The sequence below is a fragment of the Gobius niger genome, assembly GCF_951799975.1.
Source record: "Gobius niger genome assembly, chromosome: 16".
NCBI lineage: Eukaryota > Metazoa > Chordata > Actinopteri > Gobiiformes > Gobiidae > Gobius > Gobius niger.
Genome location: NC_136867.1, coordinates 16392195 through 16414830, shown reverse-complemented (window position 1 = coordinate 16414830; position 22636 = coordinate 16392195). Strand labels below are relative to the sequence as shown.

The 22636-nt window shown below is 39.7% G+C and overlaps 3 protein-coding genes across 3 annotated transcripts; 1 reads left to right on the top strand and 2 right to left on the bottom strand.

Moving 5' to 3' along the window:
- Positions 1 to 579: 579 nt before the first annotated feature.
- LOC306975519 (uncharacterized protein) lies at positions 580 to 3287 on the bottom strand. The gene is made up of 2 exons (XM_079573082.1): positions 1012 to 3287; positions 580 to 937 (listed from the first exon to the last, which is right to left on the bottom strand). Exon 1 carries the CDS (start codon positions 3253 to 3255, stop codon positions 1027 to 1029), a length of 2229 nt encoding a protein of 742 aa, XP_079429208.1. The 5' UTR covers positions 3256 to 3287; the 3' UTR covers positions 580 to 937; positions 1012 to 1026.
- A 147-nt stretch (positions 3288 to 3434) lies between these two features.
- akap12a (A kinase (PRKA) anchor protein 12a) lies at positions 3435 to 10720 on the bottom strand (the record flags this gene model as incomplete). The annotated part of the gene is made up of 5 exons (XM_079574288.1): positions 10414 to 10720; positions 7190 to 7289; positions 3837 to 7088; positions 3547 to 3791; positions 3435 to 3479 (listed from the first exon to the last, which is right to left on the bottom strand). Exons 1-5 carry the CDS (start codon positions 10516 to 10518, stop codon positions 3435 to 3437), a joined length of 3747 nt encoding a protein of 1248 aa, XP_079430414.1. The 5' UTR covers positions 10519 to 10720.
- A 6985-nt stretch (positions 10721 to 17705) lies between these two features.
- On the top strand, positions 17706 to 22220 carry stx11a (syntaxin 11a; the record flags this gene model as incomplete). The annotated part of the gene is made up of 3 exons (XM_079574287.1): positions 17706 to 18452; positions 19445 to 19580; positions 20919 to 22220. 3 exons carry the CDS (start codon positions 17706 to 17708, stop codon positions 21812 to 21814), a joined length of 1779 nt encoding a protein of 592 aa, XP_079430413.1. The 3' UTR covers positions 21815 to 22220.
- Positions 22221 to 22636: the final 416 nt, after the last annotated feature.

Genomic DNA, 22636 nt, shown 5'->3' with positions numbered 1-22636 from the left:
TCAATATTGTACATTTTAATATACAGCATTAATAGATTTAATAACATCAGTGTTTACAACATGTAAACTGATGTAATGTTAGATATCGATACAAAAATAGTCGTTGCATCATATTGAAGAAATATTGAATTTTACCAATGCATAACATTATGACCGAATGTCTCTTCTCTGTTTTGAAAATATGGAGTGATAAAAGCAGGAAAACCACTAGGTTTTGAAAGAATGTGATTGGGCCAAATTATTTTCACCAAAGAGGGTCTCAGACTGCCATCAATATAATAAAGAGACATGTGAGGTCCTACTGTTCTGCTTGATAGATGATGTGTTTATAATGTTATGTCAGTTAATACTAAAAAATCTACTATAGGCACAATTTGCCTATCAGAATGCAACATTTGGTAGCACTTTTCTTTGAAAAGGCACATGAAAAGTAAAATAAATATTAGATGACACCACAGCAAGGATATAGTTCAGGGTCAGACTTGGTACCTTCTGAGAGCTTTTTCCAGTTAGTACTTTTCTATCCAATCCTCATAATTGAAAAGAAGACAACATCTTATTTATAATTTTTTATATATATATATATATTTACTTTGTAACTAAAGTTTAAGGCAACAACAGTCTCAAACAAACATATTACTAAAGTGCAGTTCTACCTAGTAAAGCCCTGAAAGTATAAAGCTTTGCTGTCATCAAGTTCATTTACAGCATATTTGCATAGCCGCTGCCCTTTATTGATGACCCCTGTGTGTCATTGTAATTATCAATGTCAAAGGATATGCATATGTTTTGCTTTGTTTTTCCCCCAACCCTAGCTCGCTGACATTACATGATAACATATGCAACAATGGTAGAATGGTTTCTGGCTGCAGTGATTCCAGTTTTCTCTCTTGCAGTTTTTAAGGCTTCAACATTATTGTCTTCCTTGATGTTCAACCTGGAAAATATGTATTCAGTTAGTGGCTGTATATTTTGTATTATTTTATTAATTTAAGAGTATATTTGACCCACCTGTAGGTTACTGACTCAATCCCACTCAATGGTAGAAATCGTTGTTGCAATTTGAGGATCTTCAAGTGCTGCAGCAAAATCCTCCTCTTCACTGTCACACTTAAGAGTTGTTTTCTTTCTTGTATTGAAACTTTCTTCAAAGTCTGACTTTGTCTCTTCGAAATAGTCTGGTTGGCTTTCAAAAGAGTCCTCAATTTCACACAGGGTCGTTGCTGTTCTTTCTTCTTGACCATCAATATCCTCTTCAGCGTCCATCCATACGTCTTGGTTCTCATCTTCATCCTCTGTTTGTTTGATTGGATCCCCAGAAACTTGAAGAACAACCAACTCCGTCAAAACAACCTCCTCTTTTGTCAATTCTTTGTCTGGCTGGACTATTTCAGCTGTTTGAATGCTTGGACACTCCACTTTTATTTTAGCTTTCTCACTCAACTCTTCTTGTGGCATGGATTGAACCCCCACATTTATCAAGACTGGTTGGCTGTCAATTGTTTCAATTTCTGTTGTCTTTTCTTTAGCTTGCTCTGCTATTTCAGTAGACTGGGTGCCAACATCCATCAAAATAGTTTTCTTTTGAGTAATTTCAGTGGCTTTTACTTCTTCAATTGGTTCTTCAATTTCTGTCGATTGTATCCCGACACTAAGCACTTGGTCCACTGTTTCAACCAAATCTGGCTCTTCAGTTGTCTCAGTAGCTTGGACTGCGGCCTCTGCCGTTATAATATCTGTTTTTTGCTGTTCATTTTTCTGGTTGGATTCTTCGTTGACCGCTTGTACTCCAACTTCAGTCATTTCTGTTGATTTTGGAGACTCACTTCTGACAACAGGGGGCACTGTTGGTGATTGTGTTGGCGGTGAGCTTGATATATTTTTTTCAGTTGTAGAGGGAGGTGATGGTAAAATAGGTGCCCTGCTCTGTCCAAATTGTATGTTTAGCTTGAACTCTAAAGAAAGACATGATGGCGCATCCACATTACCACTAGATGACAAGATGCCAGTGTTTTGAGGCACTGCAACTGCTGTGCAACTTGGAGTAGCAACCTGGTTTTCAACAGTTGGTGCCTTTTGAACGTCTTTGAACTCTTCGCCCATTTTAGTAAGCACTTCATCTTTAGTTGCCATCACTTCTTGTATCACTGCAACAGCATCCTCCTCATCGTGTGTCAAAATTATTTTATGGTCTTCACTTAATTTATCATCAACCAAATCACTTGGTGGTTCCTTATGTTCTGGTTCCTCCTCTGAATCTGGTGCTTTTTCTTTTACATGTTGAACAACATCTTGAATAGCCACATTATCTGTTTCACTGACAATCTCTTGCTCTATCTCAGAGATGGCTGAAACACTGTCCACTTTTTCAACTGTTTCATGGCAAGTATACACAACTTTTTTGTCTTCTTGCACAACAATTTCTAATGCTGTATCCAGACTTGTTTCTGCAGATTGGATATCCACATCGACCATTTGTACTTGTATTTGATGTTTGTCTTCAAGTTTTACTGATGGAACATGCATTAGAACAACAGTTTTGCCTTGCTGTGCTGCTTGGGTAACATCATGTACTTCCAACGGTGTTGTGGTTTCGATCGGCTCATTGTGTTCTTGTTCGCTTGCGATTTTACCTACCATTGGTTCATATATTTGTTTCGTTGTCTCTAAGGATACTTCTGGTATCCTTGTTGCAACATCACTGAAACTACATGTTGCCATTTGTGCCGCAAATGCATACTGCATGTCGGCATTTGAGGTCACTGGGGGTACAATGTCCTCTTCCTTCTCTCCTTGAATACCAACTTCCTCAACTTGAATCAGATTTACCTCATTCTTTGGCTCATCTAGGACCTCGGCATTATCAACAAAAGGTATAGAGGTTTCTTCAGAGATTCTCTCACTCTCCTCCACTGTCCTTTGGATCAGAATAAGATCTGGCATTGTAGTAGTAACTTGTTGGGAAGTAGCCATGCTTTCTTCTGGTAATGTGGCATGGACAACTTTTGCCAATTCTGTCGTTGGACATGGTATCTCCTCCTCAAGTTGTCCCTCAACTTTGACCTCAATTTCTCCAATATGCACTGCATGTATTGGTTCCTCTATGGTAGATACAATTAATTCAGAACTTTTCTCCAAATCAACTGTGTCCTCAAGCACTTGAGCAATGCCTGAATCCTCATTAATGGATGATACATGTACAGCAAGTAAGGCTTCAAGGTCTTCAGTAACTTCATGGCGATGGTCCAGGTGCATTACTTGGGCTGTGTGCTCCTCACTTATTTCCAAAGCATTTTGTACTCCAGGCTCTTCTGGTAGCATTTCCTGTTCTTGATCCTCAGTTGTTTCCTGCACTTCCATTTTGTCATATATATCACCTGGAGTACCTTCTGGAAGGGGTTGTTCTTCTAACTCTCCACTGCCATCTCGAAGAGCTACCTCTCTAGCAATCCCTTCTGTTTCTTGTATTTTTTCATCCGCTAAAAGCACAGTTCCCTCTGTACATTCATCTCTTTTTTGCTTAAGCAGCTTATTGGTAGTCACTACCTCTCCTGAAATTACAAATCCATCGACTTTCAGTTGTTCAGTAGTGGCTTCAGTAATAGGCTCTTTTACATGATCATCTCCCCCGTCTTGTTCAGTAGTTGCTTCAGTAACAGGCTCTTTTACATTATCGAGTCCGCCTTCTTGCTCAGTAGTTGCTTCCGTTACAGGCTCTTTTACATTATCATCTCCCCCGTCTTGCTCGGTAGTGGCTTCAGTAAGATGCACTCTTACATTATCGACTCCACCTTCTTGCTCTTCAGTAACAGGCTCTTTTACATTATCGACTCCACTTTCTTGTTCAGTTATGGCTTCAGTAAGAGGCTCTTTTACATTATTAATTATTGCTTCATTGAATTCAGAAATGTGCCCCTCCACTTTGTCTTGGTCAAGTTCACCAATGATGCCTTTCTCAGATTGTTCTGTAACTTCATCTTCAATCATTTCTTCTTTTATTGCCAAGCCACTCAAGATCAATAATTGCTCTTCTTGCACTACTAACTCCTGAATTGGCGGGTTTTGGGTTTCGAGAGCAGACTCTTGTTCTTGCTCTACATCTTGCTTGATAAATTCAAAATCTTCTGCCACAATTTCAACTTCAGCACTACGTTCAGTTTCGTTTTGAAGTTGCTCCGGAGCTTGTTCATTTGATGGCTCTTGAGTTTCTTCTTTGCCCAACTCAGCACCACCCTCTAGTGATTGTACATCTGTTCTTTCTTCAGATGGTTGTACAAATTCTCCAGGCTGATCGATTAACCCTTTTGAATCCACTGTTTCATCTTCTTGTATGGCCTCTTCCTCTTTGCATGTTTCCAGTACAGAATCCACTTCAGCTTTTGGTAACTCAGGTCCTGATGAAGTTGTTGGATCTTGTATTTCTGCTCTTTCTTTTTCTAACACATTGATTGCTTCAACTTTTTCATCTAACAACAGTTGTAGAGACTCTGTTCTCATTTCTTTTGTTTCTCCATCTAGGCACTCAGCTGGAACAACATCTTGGACCATATAATCTTGAAGAACTGTATCTGTAGATTCTGGGACTTCAGATAAGGATTCAATCATATATTCACTGTCATCTACACTTTCTTGTTTCACTGGCCGTGTTGGATGTGAAAGGTGAATTTCATCCACATCTGCTTTGGCAGACTCAAATTCCAGTTTAGAAACCTCAGACACATACTCAGTTGAAATTGCATCTTTGAATTCTGACAAGCTTTCTGATCGTGCTGTGGCAGCATCTTGCATTTCGTCAACTTGTAGCTCTGTTTCAGTGATCACTGCATCTGATTGCGCATGTATTATCATTACATCCTGTTCCTTACTGACAGCTCGTCCTAATGTTTTCTGTGTGACAAAACTGACAACTCTTTCTAAGACAGACTCTTCTGAATAAACTGTTTCAGCTATTGCAACTGTAGAAATCATCTCAGCCACTTCATTTAGCAAAACATCTGTGTCCTTAATGTCATATTCAGCAGGAACAGGTGTTGCATTGCCAGATGTTTTTGAAGACTCTGGTAAGTGAGATGCAGCTGAAAGCATAAGTTCATCTGTCTCATCTGCCATAGTAATATCTACAGGTTCCGGAGCTGTAATCGCTTCAGATGTTATTTCTACCATGTCTTCTGCTATTGTGTCATCCTTAGCAACCTCCTCTATGAAAGATGTAGCCACAGTTTCTGTGATGTGGCCTTCTTCTGGGATGTCACTTAGTGGTTGGTACTTGCTGAATTCTGTAAGTTCATCTTGATCTTGGTTCAAGGCAACTACAGGAGTGACTTGGTGTTCTTGGACTTCTTGCACAAACGTCTTAGGAATTTCAAGGATGTGTTCCTGTTCCTGTTCCGACTCAAGTTTACTTTCTTCAATTTCAGTCTCTGTCTTTGCAGAGTCCTCTGTCTCTGATTGGTCAAACTCTGAAAGTGGGACAACCGCTGGTGTCTCAGAGTTTTCATCCTCTGAAACCATCTCTCGATCACCTTCGTCCGAAGAGAGTTGATCCTGCTTCTTTTTTCGACCTGGCAGGAGTTTTCTTAATGAAAATAGCGTCTCCTCCTGTGTTGCCTCACTGTCAGACTGTGCAGCGTCTTTGCTTTCCTCATCTTCTTTAACTTTTCTTTTTGGTGTCATGAGTTTCTTAAAGGATTTCCAAGTGGAACTCTCACTGTCTGACGGACTTTCTGTTTGTTTGGGCGTAGAGATGATCACATCTCCTGCCTCATTTGAACTCTCCACTTGCCCCCGATCTCCTTTCTGTTCATCTTCAGAATCCGATGTTTTTCTGCTTCTCCGTCTTCCCGACCCACATAAAACTGCTTCCCAAGAATGAGAAGAATCCTTCCTCTTTCGTCCTTCCTCTGTGCTCTGATCTGATACCCGCTCTCCTTCGCTTGGCGTTGTTTCCTCCACTGTTGCTGCTGGTACTTGCATTTCTTCAGATCCCCGTTTCAAACTCTTCCTAGGAGTCATGAGCTTCTTAAATGCCTCCCAAGCGCTCAACTCCTCTTCTGGCTCTGTAGTTGGTGGTGGGACTGGTGAGGGACTCTCCGCAGCCTTAACTTGCTGCTCTGTTTTCTCACTTGATACCACAATTTCATTTTCTATATGCTCACCTGAATCAGACAGTTTGACATCACTTGACTTTCTTCTTTTTTGTCTTTTTGAGCGTCTTTTAAAACTTCCGGAAAATAGTCTTTTAAATGGGCTCGATTGGGCTTTTTCTTGTGAGCTAGTCATTTCTGATTCGCTGTCTTGATCTGTTGATGGGGATTTACCTCTTACATTTTCTTCAGGAGCTGCCATTTTTTGCACTTCCTCTGCATGTACATCTTTACAACCAATCTCTTCTTGCTCTGCAACATTGGGACTAGCCTCCCCAATTTCTTGTTGTTCTTCTATTGCTTCTTTTTTGCTAATATCTACTAATTCCTTATCCAGTGACTCTTCCTCCTTCTTCTTTTTAGCTAAACCTGCAAATATTCCTGTTGAGAAAAACTTTTTAATTGGTGATGCAAACTCCTCCCCCTCTTGGTTGTGTGGAGATTCGTCATGCGCAGCATCCTGATTTTGGTTTTCATCATGCTCATTAACAGATACATTTGCTTCTTGAACCGTCACATTAACGGCAATTTCATTTGTTTCAGTCATGATTCCTTCCCCTGTTTCAAAAACATCCTCAGGGGTCTCATCTGTCAGTGTTGGACATGTAGTTGAGTCATTGTCTTGTATTGCATTTAAGTCTGTATTTTGTTCAATATCTTCATATTTAGTCTCGCTCGCAGTCTCCTCCACAACGTCCAGTTTTTCTACTTCTTTCTCGCCCTCATCATCTGCTTGGTCCGCCGCTCCTCTTTTGACGGTGAGTTTCAGTCCAATGTTGCTGAAGAACTTCCGAAAGCTTTCATTAAGGTCATTCTGCTTGGTGTCCACATTGATTATTTCAATAGGCTCCTCTTCATTTGCATCTGATAAGGTCTCTTGAATAATCTGGACATCTTCAGGTTCAGATTTGGTAACTGAAGTCACTTTGCCTTCCACTGTGATAGCTGTGTCGAAAAACAGACAAAACATCGACATTACTTTGATGACATATTCAGCAAGATGCTAAAATATGTTCCAACCAATGTGAAGATGAGGATTTACCAACCTTCATGAGAAACTTTATCTTCACAGTGGTCATTAACTTCTGTTATGGTCTCATCTGACTTCCCATTTATGTCAGAGATCTGTCCATTGTTCTGGACCAGCTGAAAGCAAACACAAAACATGCGTATTATGGTGTATTCTTGTTAATGTTGGTGACTGATAGTGTGCCGTGGATTGTGGAAAGTGTGTGTACCCTGTCTCAAGATTAAGTTTGATAAATGGCCAGCCTCATGGAATTGACCAAGTGATTTTTAGCCAAATTGAGATATTTGTTTTATTGTACTCTCCAAACACTGGCTAGGTTTACATTAGGGCTGAAAGATATATTTATATTGAGATATGAACATTCAAAATATTAAAATCGAAAAAGCAAGATATAAACTATATAGATTTTCATCAATAAAACTGCACTCTTTTGTATTATGATTTTATTTTTCGGAAAAAATGCTTAGTTTTCACATAACCCATAGGTATATCGTATCGTATCGATATCGAGATATCTAGCATGAATATCGAGATGTGAAATTTTGTCCATGTCATTCAGCCCTAGTTTACATGGTCATAAAAATCAGATTACTGGACTAATCAGACTACCCAATAATCCGATCTGATGTGTTTACATTTTCTTCAGAAATCTAATAATCCAAAACTCCAGCGCAGATTTGGATTTTCTTTATGAAACCTCCCTTCTCCTATGCCCTCTTCCACTAATTCCCTCCCTTCAATCAGACCCACTTGCAGAACCTGGTGGAGATTGATTGCACCTTCATATCAACTTCTACTAAAAATGCAAGGGTGAAGAGAAGGGAGAGACAATTCAGTAAGTAATTAGAGCTGAGACTTTAACTTACAATAATAATAGTAAATAATAATAGTATAATAATAACAAGGATGGAGCAATGTTCTGCCATGTATGCTGCAGCCTAAACTGTCAGCCACACACTGCTCTTTCTCTCCAATTTATTGTAGAGAATTTATTTCATGAATAACTTTTGTGTTTTTTATTTAATTTCTTATAAAAAATTATTTCAGTCTTGCTCATTACAAAAAAAACCTTGTCTGTCATTTTAATGTATATTGTTATTATTTATAGTATTAAATATTGTAACTATTGTAACATTTTATGATGCACTACTCTCATTGACAATATCTACACCATTAAAAATATATTGCATAATTTCTTCTGTGTGTTTTATTTATTCTTAAAGGTAAATTACCAAGATGGGAGTGTAATTATGTAACCACAAGAGAACTAGAATGCCATTAGCCATCATTTTTATGCATCAGCTAAAACTCTATTGTTTTAGCCACAGTTTGTAGAACGCAAAGGTAACCACAAAGTTCAACACCAATAATCCTATATATCCTTTTAAATCCTGATTAGATGGTCTGAGCTGGGTTTAGGAACAATTAGCCCTTAAGCCTACCGCAAATTAAATAAATAAACAAAACTTCTGCAGCTTACAAACCTGGACTTGCTAATGAGCGAGGGGTTATATAACTCAGGGCATACACAGATCCTTTCAACAGAGGACATTTGTTCATGTAGCACGTGACCATGACACTTACCTGTAAAGTATTAATAATATTTATGAGAGTAATTGTCATGCTTAAAACTATGCATACTAATATCCATGAAGAAAGACCTTGTCCAGCAGTAGGCAAATATTTAGAACTTTTGAAATATAATAGTTATTATACAGTACACTAAAGGAGAAATCACCTCTCCTTGTGAAGAAAACAAATACTTCAGCAGCAATGATAGAAGACAAAATTGCTGTATATTGCTGTGTACTTAATTACAACTTAAAGGTGTATTATGCAACTTTTTGCATAAGAAAAATGATATTTGTGTGATTAGACCTTGTAAGTGACCCAGTGGCTGTATGAGTGGTCAGCATGGTGCTTTTGGAAGGTTTTCACTGCTGATGGATCCTCTGCTGATGGATCCTCTCAGAAAACCTTAAAAAAATTGATCGTGGAGCATTGTGGAGACTGCTGTAATGGAAAGTGCGCCATGCTGGCCACTCATACAGCCACTGGGTCAAATACACATACATATCAAGGTTTTTTTCCACATAAAAAGCTGCATAATGCACCTAAGTAACAGTACTTCTAAATGATGACAGATTTGGAGTACACCACTCCACTATGGAGCAGGGTAAGTAACTTCCGGCTGAGCTTTATCCACTGACCATACACTGTTCACAAATAATCCATGTCTCTTTTTGCTGAGAGCCGAGAAACTGTATCCGTCCCCTGGGTCTAACAAAGGAAGGTCATTATTCCATCTCTCTTTGTTTTTCAACTTAACTCAACACAAACTACTGTAGCACATAGATGATAAAAAAGACCTTATCAGCTCACTGGCTGCATGAATCACAGACACTTAAGGCTAATTAAGATACAAGGAAAGGTATTTGTTCTGTCACTTCAATGTGTAAAGTAATTATGGACTTTTGCGACTACAAGCAAAATTTTGCACCTGCTACATTGTTTTTTTTATAGCTATCACAAGACGAATGTCATGGGAGAGTGCAAAGTGTACTAGGCAGAAAGAAACAATATTTGACATGGCATTGGATTCATATATCTTAAATTTTATAAAGAGCTGTGATTTCTTTCATTTGTCTAAATGTATGTAATTGGATATTTACTGCAATGACACGTATAATTAAAAACTCAAATGTCTTAAAAGCATTTTTTTTTTGTCTGTACAGTCTATTTCCATTACAGATTATGACAATAATGTTGGTGGCACATTTTATCTAGGTTGACTCTGAGATGTGTAGTCAAAACTTATTGCTGCATAATAATTGTTACCAAATAGCCTATGCAGCCACAATAGATGAGTGGACATCTTCACAGTCAGTAGTTGCAGTTCAGTGTGTCCACAAACTTTACAAATCAGCCAATTAATATTTACACATGATAAGGCCTATGTATTTCATTAAAGTTGGAGAAAATTTAGTGTGAAATGTGCTGCCAACACACACAAAAAAACGTCCTATATATTTTAGCCTTTTGCCACATACTCCAGCACAACAAAACAAAGTCTAGGCTCAGCAAAAATCTGCAGCACAAATCATCTATCCTCGTCATCTATTCATGCCTGGGACTAAAATATAAAGTCGATAGAGAAACAAGTCAGATATGCTTTGCTACAGCTACACGTTGTCTACGTAGCCACTGCAGCCTATTCGTCAGCATCACATCTCTCCAAACCTTGTCGGGCGTGCTGTCTCCACTCGGGCCATCCTGCACTGCGTTCTGCTCCTCCGCCGCTGCCTCGCTCGTCCCGTCGCGTTGCGCAGACTGGGCATCTCCCATGATCAGGTCTGCGGGTCTCCAATGAGATAGCTATATCCGGGGAGGGAGCCCGCACTTTTCGGCATGCAGTCAAATGCCTACTGGTGCAACCTGGGTGCTGGGAAAAGAGTTTATTTTAGCTCCACGCCTCCCGTCTCGCACCCTCCTCTTTGCCAGCATCACATGAAGCCTGTGAGCAGAGTGGACCGGGCCGGACGGGACAGGCCCGCCTCTCTGTATCACTGCATCACACACATGAGCCGCAGAGGAACCCATGTGATGTCCTCAAATGACCAATGCCCAAAACACACGAACTTTACTAATACAAGTCACCTATGGTTCCAATCCATGGATATGTGGGTTATATATAGGTCTTAGGCTACATTTAAAGCAACCTGTATGACAAAAACTTTTACACTCACCTCTATTATAACAGTGTTTATCAAATCAGTCTTTTTTATTTTTATTTTTTGCAAAGGTTGTTGTTTTCCTTTTCAACACATGCAAAGTATAGTCTAGATCACTGGCCTTTAAAAGAGAATTAGGCTAAATCCAATACACTGGTCTTTTTCTGTGTTCAACCTATGGCATATAATTATGGATTTTCAAAGGACCCTTTTTTTAGAGCTGCCTGCTTTTCCTGCTCAGGACAGTTTCACGCTTGTTGAACACACTGATGAAGGGGAGGGGAAGGAGGGGGAGAGCTAATTGTCGGCAGGGAGCTGGAGCTGAGGAGTTTACAGACTGCCTTAAGACACCCTCACGACAAGCTTTTGCCTGTGCTTTTATTGTCTGTCGTCTGGAAGTTTGGCTCCAAGCTGAATGCAACACAACACCTTTCGGTTTTAATACTGAATTATCTTCAATATTATTCTCATCATGAGCAGTGGGAGGAAGAGGGGAGAACTACTCACAGTTTGACAATAGAATTTTTCTTGAGAATCAAATCCACTATTTTAGAATAACTATCCTGTCACAACGCAGTTAGTTTAATTTACGCACATTGGTCATTTGCTGTGCATTATTGGTTGATTGTTGTTTTATATGTATTGAAGCACACACAGTGTTGCGTGTCATGTTATAACAGCATGGTAGTTAGCATTCCATCACCGCAACAGAAGCAAATCGAGTGGCCAGTCTGCCTGTTATTGATTGATTTTCCACTCAATTTGCAATGTTGTATGTTCTAATTGTATCCAGATGTCAAATGTGCATACTGTCTATAACAACAATGCTACTGTGTGTGGAACAACCTGAACAAATGCTACAGTCCACTTTGACCCTGCAGTGACCAGTCTGGGGCTGTGAACTGTGGGAATGGGACTGAAAGCATGACTCTGCAGATCCCGTGTCTCGAAGTCATATGAGATACAGCTTCTGCCACCTCATGACGAATGATATCAAAGTTGGTGTTTCACCGAGTTTACTCAGCATTTACACATACAATATACTATATAATATATAATAAGTCTGCAAAAAAAATACTTTACTAAGCCTACTACTTTGACTTGCTACTTACTTATTTTTACTCACTCATCAGGCCATTTAGTAGTTGTTAAATGCAGGTTAATTTAAGAACATGACTACGACTAAGAGTTAAAGGGTAATGCATGTAAAAAAAAACTCCACAAGTCTCCAATATTGAAAAAGTTGCATGAATTAATATCATTATAAAATCACAATCTTATTTGTATTCTTCTTTTCATACAATACACATATCATCATAAATTAAAGTAAAGAAAGGTATCATTTTATTGAGCCACCTGTCAAGTGCAGTGCCAATATGGTGCAGTGCCATCAGCCTTGAGCCAGTTTTTTGATCTGGCGAGCCTACACCTTCAGGAATTGTTTTAGGTTGATGGGACAGGGGACTGTCCGATGAGTGACCACTCAGCTACCAATATATAATAATGGTAATAAACTTTTAAATATAAGTCTAGCTGTTTTGTTTTGAAGTGATTGAATTATTAATTTAAAATGTACCATTATAGGTCTGCCGCAGGCTTAAGAGTAAAATAAAGTCAAGTTGTGTCCAGCAAATATCAAAGTGATCGTTGGATTAAAATGGGAAGCACCTGATTAGCCCAAAGTTACTGCAGCAAAACAGACTTAAGTCAATTTGAACGGAGACATGAGATATTACGTAATCAGATCCACAGGACACACTAAGCTCAGGGAGCGAGTTGATATTAATTGGGATTTTATGGTTACTTCAACTGCAACTGTGAATAATCTTGAATCATGACATAAAATGGCAAAAGTAATTTACACAAAACAATCACTGAAGATGTTGTCACTGCTACGGTTTACCCCAAACAGTCCCTGGTCCCAAAAGAAATGTAGGACAGAACATTTCCACAGCAGTTTAATCTTATCAAAAGAAAGTGGCTCATTTCAAGGGGGCTTTTAAACAAAGGCTTGTGCTCTGCATTTTACGAGTCTAAAATATTTTGTCAGTGAAAATGTGATTTTATTCCAGGGTTTTTGGTAGAAAATCCGGATTTCATCCTGAAAAGGGTGCATTTGTGACTTTGTCTTTTGTAACCTTGTTTGCCCATAGTATTTTCAGTTTGGAAATTGAAGGCAAGACTCTATAATGTTATTATCTAAAACCGCTGCCATAAAGCAATTAGAACTAACATGTAATAAAGTGTGTATAAGCAGGCCTATGTAAATCAGCAACATTGAACAATGCCAAAATTAACTTTTTCAGATTTAGAATATGAACTGCAGAAGATACAAGCAAAGAACAGTAATTATATTTCCATTATCTCCACAGCTTAAATGGTAGAAATGACATGCCTGGAATGGCTTGAGATGATTGAATGAAAATAAGGACATTTTCTTTGTTATTTATTTCATAGTGTAAAACCTGAGGTGCCCTTGAGGGTACATCCTGGGACAGTCTCGGATGCTGTACAATCTCATGACAGACACTGATGTAAATTGGTCTCAGATGTGCAGCGCAGACACTGGGCTTGTTTTGTGAACCTCCGCTCGGCTCTAACAAGTTCAGTTAATCAGAGTCACAACTTTAGGTAACTCGAACCAGCTGATGTTTTCACTGCTCTCAAAGTCGAAATACAGAACCTGCCTTCACTGAGGTCAGGCCCAGTTCAAACCTGGTGATTATTAGTGGGTAAGCCCAAATAACAGAAGGGCACAGATAAGATTGATGTGTGTTGTTTATTGTTGGCCTAGCTTAGTTTGAGTGGGAACAAATAGATTCATGACAACTAATGATAACCTTTTTGTTATTTGAATGCTATTAAGGGGGATAAAAATGAAAAGCTTTGGAAAAGAAAACATCTGGGCAGGTGCACTGACGACATGACTTTCTATAAATATTGATACTGATATCTTCCACATGGCCCAATCTGTTTAGACACACTGTCAAGAAACATATGAAAATCATGATTGGAAAAATTGATTTTACACTTTCTGCCACATGAGCTTTCTGTAGATTAAGTGAATGTCTGCACCAAAGGCATACCATATTAGATTAGATATGCTCTGCCATGATGACTATTAATAAACATGCAAAATAGATAAGGATTGTAGAGTTGTATTAAATGCTAGTATTGGAACTGTGCTTTCTAAGGGGGTGTATGCATAATATTGAGGGGTGACAGCTGCCCAATATAAGTAACAGCAAAAAAAAAAGGTGTGGGCATAACATTACAAACATACTTTTTTTTTTCTTTGGCTCTTATCTGTTTTTGCAATGGAACTGTTTATATTTTTATTTATTCGTTTACTTTTTGTGAATAGTTCCTTCCACATCTCTGATTAATGGTTAGCTTCTCCTTCAGTCTGTTACATAAAGTGAATCTAAGTGGACTGTGATGATCTGGTCAAAGTGAACCATTGAGTTTGTTCTGAATCATCCATTGTTCCAGAGAGAGGCAGATTTGGACTCGTTAATGAAGAATGTGATCCTGGCACGTTCTTAGTAAACAGTTCCTCTTATAGGCCCAACAGTAGAAACTCCCATGTACGGGATCCCCTAATATCTCTTTCTTTCTGAGTACATATTTCCCTTTTATTTTAAAGATTGTATTACATTTGGTGGCTTTTTGGATGGAGGGCTTGAGTACTCCAAATCAATATGCAAAATTCCTCTTGTGAAAGGAGGCAGATGAATGGGCTACCTCCAGAGAAGTTACTTCTACTCCCTATCCTTCTTTTTCAATACACAGTAATGCAATGATGTGGTATTTTATTCCAGTTAATCCCGTGTTCTTGTGCATGTGTTGATCTCAAAAGTCAGAAGTTCATGTTCTGATCACAAACCAGCGGATTTCAGATAAATTCACCATGGATCTGTCCCATGTTTGACAAGGTAAGTATTTGATGAAGTATGAATAAGGACGGGCTCTACATATCTCCGTTTTGACATTGGACACACATTAACGATTCAAATTGTACGGGAAAACTTCGCTGCACTGATCTATTCCATCTGACATGAAATTAAACTTGGATTTTCCTTACGCCACAGCCAACAATTCATGCACATCCATCAAATTATACACTCACTCATTCCTAAAATTGTTCACTCTTGGGACAGTGTGATGGTGAGCCTGTTGAGGAGGTTTGGCTTGATGAGGGAAACCAGGAGGTCACGCAAACTCCACACAGAAGGGTCTACATCAGGGTCCCCAACTAAATCTGCTTGAGGTTAGAGCATTTGTAAACCCGTCAGAAGAAGAAATGCAGTCATTGCTGTTAACTATGAAAACATTAGCACAGTAGCAGAGCTGATCAATGAATCAATAGTTTAGCCATTGGTCCCGTGGTCTACACGGTCCGGAAGTAAAATCTGGAACACTTTTTAACAGGCAAGAGTGTTAAGGTTAAGGTGTACTTTGTTGTCCCCATAGGCGTGCTCCTCACGCCCCATGCTTCGATGCCACTGGGGCGTGAGGAGCAGTGGGCGTCAGGCTGATGAATTACCTTGCTGGAGGATTAACCTATTGTCCATGTTTTTTGGTTGATGGGGAAACCGGAGCACCCGGAGGAAACTCATCTAGACACAAGGAGAAAAACTTGCAAACTCCACACAGAAAGGCTGCAGGAATCGAACCCAGGACCTTTTTGCTGCGAGGATAGAACGCTAAGCACTGAGCCATCGTGCTACTATGAAGGAAACAGTCGAAACTAAACATGCAAAAATTGAATTTTATGCCAATCACATAATATTTTTGTTTGATTCAATTTGATGATTATTTAATCATGATCGGAAGGTCAGGGGAGCATACACTGGTGTGTGATTGAGAGTGTGACTGGGCGACTGGCTCCTTGCTGGATGAAGGTAGAAAAGCACTTTATAAGGACCATTAGCCATTTAAATTGCCATGATTATGTTTATTACTGCAACTGTAAAAAGGAAAGAGCATGAAAGAGCTACAGCTGAATCATGGAGGCAATGCTGTAACACTGACATCTTCTGGACAGTATTGTTCTGCAGCTGCTGTTAGTCTGACCCTTTTGATAGTGTTACTTTCATTCTCTTTTAGTCTAAGTCTTGTTGTTCATTCTCTCAGCTGCTGTTTTCCACAAAGTAGAATTTTACTTCAGAGATTTGAATAAATAGATGAGAGGCCATTTTATAATTTGACTTTTGCATTGGATCATTTTAACTTACTGGAATAAGCAAATAAAACGGCAACCAATACATCAGACAATAACCACAACTCCTACATGGTCCAAATGATTCTTTCTCATTGTAGGAGTTTGCTGTCAACATGGTGACACATCTAAAATCCCCCCATGAAACTGACTCATTGTAGCTATAGTGGAAATAACCACTGACACATCGACACCAAAGCTCTGAGGATGTGACTGACTTCCTACTCTTCACCCGCCCAAATTTAGTCTTTCTTTTTCTGCTCTCACGAATGATGATCACCAGACCGTTTTTGTGGTTTGTGGAGCAAATGTATGAGGCAGAAAATGTATTCGGTATATGTCACTGCTGCACTGCTCTTTGCATTTGAGTGAGGTTAAATTATAATGTAAATGAAACATGTGTTCGCTTCTTTGGGCCTAAGATTAAGAATGATATCCAACCATCACTTTGCATTCACTAATTTGTAGCTAAAGGTTAAGTTGTTTTGGGAGAATTTACCTTAAATCAATAATGTGTTTGCTAACATAGAGTTATTTTGAGGCATCAAACTTACCACTAAGATCAGACCACTCCCCTTTTTCAGATAACATACCCACATTTCTTATCTTTAGTAGTGCTCACATGACTCTGGTCTCTGTATCTGATTTTCACTTCCCAACACATTTAACATAATACTATTATCTAAAAAATATGTGCTATTCATTTTTCTTTTCACATAATGTATAAGAGACCATTTTAAAGTATTCATTGACGCAGTAACAAAATTCTAACAATAAAAAGCCTTTTTATCCTTGATCTCATACGATGCCACGCTCCTTTGAGTGTGAATGTGATGGAATGTAGAAAGTTTAGTTTGTGACAAATCTTCATAACAAAAGAACATTCACATTTATCGCTGGTGACGAGACACACACCAGTTTACAACGTTGGACTATACAGAGGGATTACAGCGATAAAGTAAGATTGCCTTTTTTACTGATGTTTAACGAAGAGTTGAGTGTGTAAATAGGATCATTCAAACATGCAGGTGTTTATGGAGTCAGGGGAGCAAGTGATTGTCGAAAAAGTTGTAATAGAATATTTTCTTAACCTATTTGAAGGTCTTTTGCTGCTGTTAGTCTTTTCTCCAAAGTGGGAGAGAAAGACTTAAGAAGTAACTTAACAGTATGTGACCTCATGTACAGCCTCTCTGATGGCAAGATTACGTCTATGGAGAAAACATTGTTAGCTCACACTTAATCATTAATAAAAGGCAAAGAAGAAAATAATGTAGAATTATGGATAATTATGGTCACTAAGTCAGGTGAGAGAAGATGATAAAAAGGGTCAGATAAAGAGAGATCATTATTTTTATGCATGCTTTGTGCTGCAACCTAAAGTAAATGAATGCTCAGGTTAAAAAGAGACTCTTGAACATCAATGGGACAATAAACAGAGCAGAAAGTTCAGCTTTTTTGAGATTGCTCCACACATTTTCATAAAGCCAGATTATCTTCTTCATTATCATCTTACAGGTTTGAGGGTGGCACAAAATAGTCATATAGATCGTGTATATGAATGTGTGTATCTTCTTCTAGACATGAGAGACCGCTTGGGGCACCTCCAAAAGACCCACACAGACTCGGAGGGCTTCACCAATGTGGAGTTGACCCAGTTCCCAGCTCAGGACCACACAGACCCAGAACTAGATGCTGTGCTGGAGGAGGCCGAGCAAATCCGGCTCGAGGTCCTACAAATTCAAGACGACATCCGTGACCTTAAGGACGCCCAGTTTCGCACTCTGAACAGGAGCAGTTTCACAGACTCGGCGCGGGATGTTAATGCTATTGCCACCGACATTAAACACAGAGGGGAAGCAGTGATCACCAAACTTCACTTGTTGAACGGGGTCAGAGAGGACATGGAAAGGCAGTGTGGTCACACCGACCCAAAAACCCGCATCACCAGAACACAATGCCAGTTTTTAAGCCGCGCACTTCAAGAGGCGATGTCCTGCTACAATGAAGTCGAGCTGAGCCATAAAGACGCGTGCAAGCGGCAGATCTGGAGGCAAATGGACATAGTAGGGGCAGACGTTAGTGAGCAAGATATAGAGGACATGATGGAGGATGGAGAGTTCAAGGTTTTTCAAGTTCAAGGCGCGACGGTGCAATCAGCGCTAATGCAGATAGAAACTCGACACAAGGAGCTGTTAGGCCTGGAGAAGAGGATAAAGGAGATACAGGAGCTTTTCTTTGACGTGGCCATACTTACTCAAGAGCAAGGCCAAGTAGTGGAGAATATACAAAGATATGTTCAGGGTACTACAGTGGTGGTGCAGGACGGGGTGAGCAAAGTGGAGCGTGCCGCATTGACAGATAAGAATAACCCACTAAAGAAGCTGTTCTGTGGGTGCTTTCCATGTTACCACAATTCAAAACCAGCGCAGTAATAGCCTATACGTGAAGTTATGGTACAAAAGGACTGTAATCATTCCAGTCTATAAATCTTTGTGTGTCCAGTAGAGCTTTTTAATTTTCCTCCACCGGACATGGGTTGATTGGCCTATCCTGAATCGAGGTTTTCACTTTAAAATTTTTGAGGGGTTTTGAATTGGACTAAACAAATCTCAGTTTCACCTCAGCTCAGAACAATGACCGTTTTAATACCATAACCATACCATGCCATAACACCATAGTGAAAGTGTTTAAGCATTAACAGGAAGTAGGTGAGGTTATGACACTCCTGACAAATTGTAACAGGCCTCTACAGTATCTTGTTCATTTAACCTGTATTCTATATGACAACAAAAGCAAGAAGAAGTTACAACAATCTCTACGACAATCATCCAGTCTATAAAAAGAATGGCATGATGTATATAACCCACATCACTGCTCAGGCGCATTGAGTTGCCTTGTGTTGGAAATGCGTGGTATAAATAAACTTGCCTTGCCTTGCCTCTACAATATCCTTAATCTGATCAAAATGATTACAAACTATGACATTTTTGGAAACTGTACAAACACAACTTTTTTTTTTTTAAAGATGTATGAGGCCTACCTGTTTAATAGTGGTGAGTATAGTTTCAATATAGATAAAAAATGAAGTGAAACTTTTGTCATGCATTTATAGATGTTGGAAGAGAATTGAAAGTTATGGTTATCACCAAAACACCTGGAGATATTTTTTTAAATGCCACACGCAGAATAGCGCGTAAGTTTAACAATACAGTTTAGCCTCATCATGGACAATTATCAAACCACTATACGCTCACGGAGCCACCTGTACTTCTTCCTCTTGCTCTGCGGCCTTAACTTGGTTTCCCAAACTTCACAATAGTTTCAGATGTGTGCTCTCTGTCTGTGGGAGGAAGGCGTGATCTTCCGCGTTGTACCTGCTGCATCTGTGCGCGCTGTGACGGAGCAGAGCATGTTCGCGAGCGCACGCAGACGAGCGGAGAGCGGAGCGAGATGCGGCTTGACACTGCATGTTGAAATATGGTGATAACACCCCCGAAAGAGGAAATGTGTCTTTCTGAGCGCATTCTGCTTCTTTGGAGAGTTGAATAGCACACAAATAAGGTGAGTGCAGTTTGATTTTGTCTGAATATAAAGAAGAGCTTGGTTGGAGGTTGGTTTCATTGTTAGTAATCTTAAAGGTCAATATAACTTGTTTCCTGTAAAGAGTGTAGTTCATCGCCGTGGGTCATCGCTGTGAATCCACTCCGTAATTTCCGTTAATTGGAGGTTTCAGCCTATTGAGAAACAACTAATATAGATATAATCCTTATGAGTTACCAGTATAATGCCTTACTTTACTTAGTGCACCCTGGACTAAAAACCCAACATATGTGCGTGACCTGACTAAACCTGAAGGGCACAGAAGGGATTCTGTGCTGTGTTTGGATTCACAAATATTTACTCAGCAATATAAACCTTCAATAGATTGAGCCGGTCACAAGATATCGAATTACTGATGAAGTGCTAAACAAACCATTGAATATTTCCAACTCTTCACATTTAATCCATATAGCCCTTACAATTTCCTGTTGGTGGTGAAACCACTGCTACCACCACAGAAATTAAGCTCTAAAATTAACAATCAATCAATCAAAGTTTGTTTCTATAGCACTTTACAACTATAATGGCAGATCATAGTGCTTATAAAAACACAAAATGGAAAAAATGTCAAACCTTAAATGACATAAAATGTTAAAACACTGTCAAAACAGGACAGCATGCAGTATTAGTATTAGGCATTATGGAAGGCCTGTCTAAATAAGTGAGTCTTTAGTCTGGACTTAAACAATAGGATGAAATCCAAACTGTAAAGAAGTAGAGTTGGATAAACTTTTGGAAAACAGAAATACAGAGACAGTTATGCTAATTATTTTGGAGCAAAATTATAATCAGTCAGAAACAAAAAAATCTATGGGTTTTCTATGGGTCTATGGGTCAAGAATGATTGAATAGAAGGCGCTGTACAGAAGGTGTGGACTCAAACAATGCTTTGAATCAATAGGTAAGGGGGCGCGGTGGCGCAGCAGTTAGTGCTCGTGCTTCACAGCAATAGGGTCCTGGGTTCGATCCCTGGGCTGTGTGGAGATTGTATATTTTCCCTGTGCCCCGTGTGTTTCCTCTACGACTAAAAACATGTACAATATCAGGTTGAATGAGAGTGTGAGTGTGGGACAATGGATGGAAGTTAAGCCTTGGTGTGTTTACATGCATGATTCTCTTATATGCTAATTAAATGCACTGTCCTGACCAAATAAACAAATAGATATAAATAATACCAATGTATCATTTCACAGACAAGATGAAGGACCGACTACAGGAGTTGCATGGTTTTAAGTCAGAGGAGGAAGAGGAGTCCAGGTTGGATGAAGACCATGGCCCAGATGAGGAGGACCCTGATGGGGTGTTTCTGCAGCAACAGGCCGTGGTCTTCCAGGGAGAGGACATCATGGACGGCATCTACAAGGAGGCCCAATCCATGAGGAAAGAGATGCTACTACTCAAAATGGACGTCAAGCGGTTAGGAAAACAAAACACTCGTTTCCTTACCTCAGTGCGGCGTATCAGCAGCATCAAGCGAGACTCCAATGCTTTAGGAAGAGATATCAAAGCTAGGGGGGAAGCTATATACAAACGACTGGAGAACATGGGCAAGTTGAATAAAGACTTAGAAGAGGAACATGGGCCGACTGCAGCTCTTGTGCGAATGGTCCGGTCCCAGTATGTGTCCCTAACCAGGGCTTTTCACGATGTGATGTCTGAGTACAACGAAGCGGAGATGATCCAGCGGGAAAACTGCAAAACACGGATACAGCGGCAGGCGGAGATTATGAGCAAAGAGGTGACCCGGGAGCAGATCGATGAAATGATCGAGACCGGAAAGTGGAACGTGTTTTCAGACAACCTTTTGCTGGAGGGGCGGAGTGCCCGGTCAGCCCTGAATGAGATAGAGAACAGACATAAGGAGTTACTGGAGCTGGAGGGGCGAATACGGGACATTCATGAGCTGTTTTTCCAAATGGCGTTGTTGGTTGAGGAGCAAGGGAGCATGCTAAACAATATAGAGGCGACTGTGTGTGCGACTGAGGACTATGTTGCGAATGCTACAGAGCAGATCAAGAAAGCTGTGAGATACAAAAAGAACAATCCTTGTAAAAAGATCTTCTGCTGTTGCTTTCCATGTTGTAATTAAGAGAATGTCAATTCTGGCCGTTTTGGTTGAGACATAGGCCTTGCAATATGTCCACAACAGTGGCGCAGTCCTGCAGGTGTACACTGTCGTTGTGTAACTGGGCAAACTTGCCTCCAGTGTCTAAATGAGAGTGTGAATGATGAATGAATGAGGTGTTCCTTGCTGTAAAGCGCTTTGAGTGCCTAATCTATGTAGTATAAGGTATAAGTTGAGGCCATTTACCATTTACTGGTTTGCAAAGTTAATCTTGTCTTTTAATAATATTATCCTTTTGAAGGATATTACTCTATGCTTGAAGTTACCGAGTGAAAGGCCCATACTGTACTTTATTCAGGCTTTTCAAAGTACCTTTGGGCACTTTTGCCAATTTGAGCACTAAGTGGACCAAATATAGACACATGAAGCTATGTGGGGCAAAAAAAAAAACATCAGGGAACCACCTCATGATATCACCGTGTGCTTGTGTGTGTGTGCGTGTGTGTGTGGCTCCTGAATAAGCAGACTACTCAAGCATGTGTGGATGAGAATGCAAACATAATCGAGGCCTTTTACATGCAAGAAAAAAGATAAAAATTGGACACACTTTAAGATTTTGTGATAGCTTGATAACTCAACAAATGCAGCTAAAATGCGGCTTTTGTGGGCTGTTTCTGGTCAGCAGTTCTCTGTATATCAAAGTAGAAAGGAGCAGTGGCGAACAAAAGATGTGTGTCAAAAAACAAGCACATTTCCAGATTTTTGGGTGGGACGACACTTCCAATTCCATTTTCCACATTACATGAAATATATTTGCTAACCTAACATGTCTTGTTTTATAGCTAT

Bases quoted from the DNA above. Each gene is read 5' to 3' on its own strand.
- LOC306975519 (XM_079573082.1), bottom strand. From the start codon at position 3,255: ATGCACCTGGACCATCGCCATGAAGTTACTGAAGACCTTGAAGCCTTA.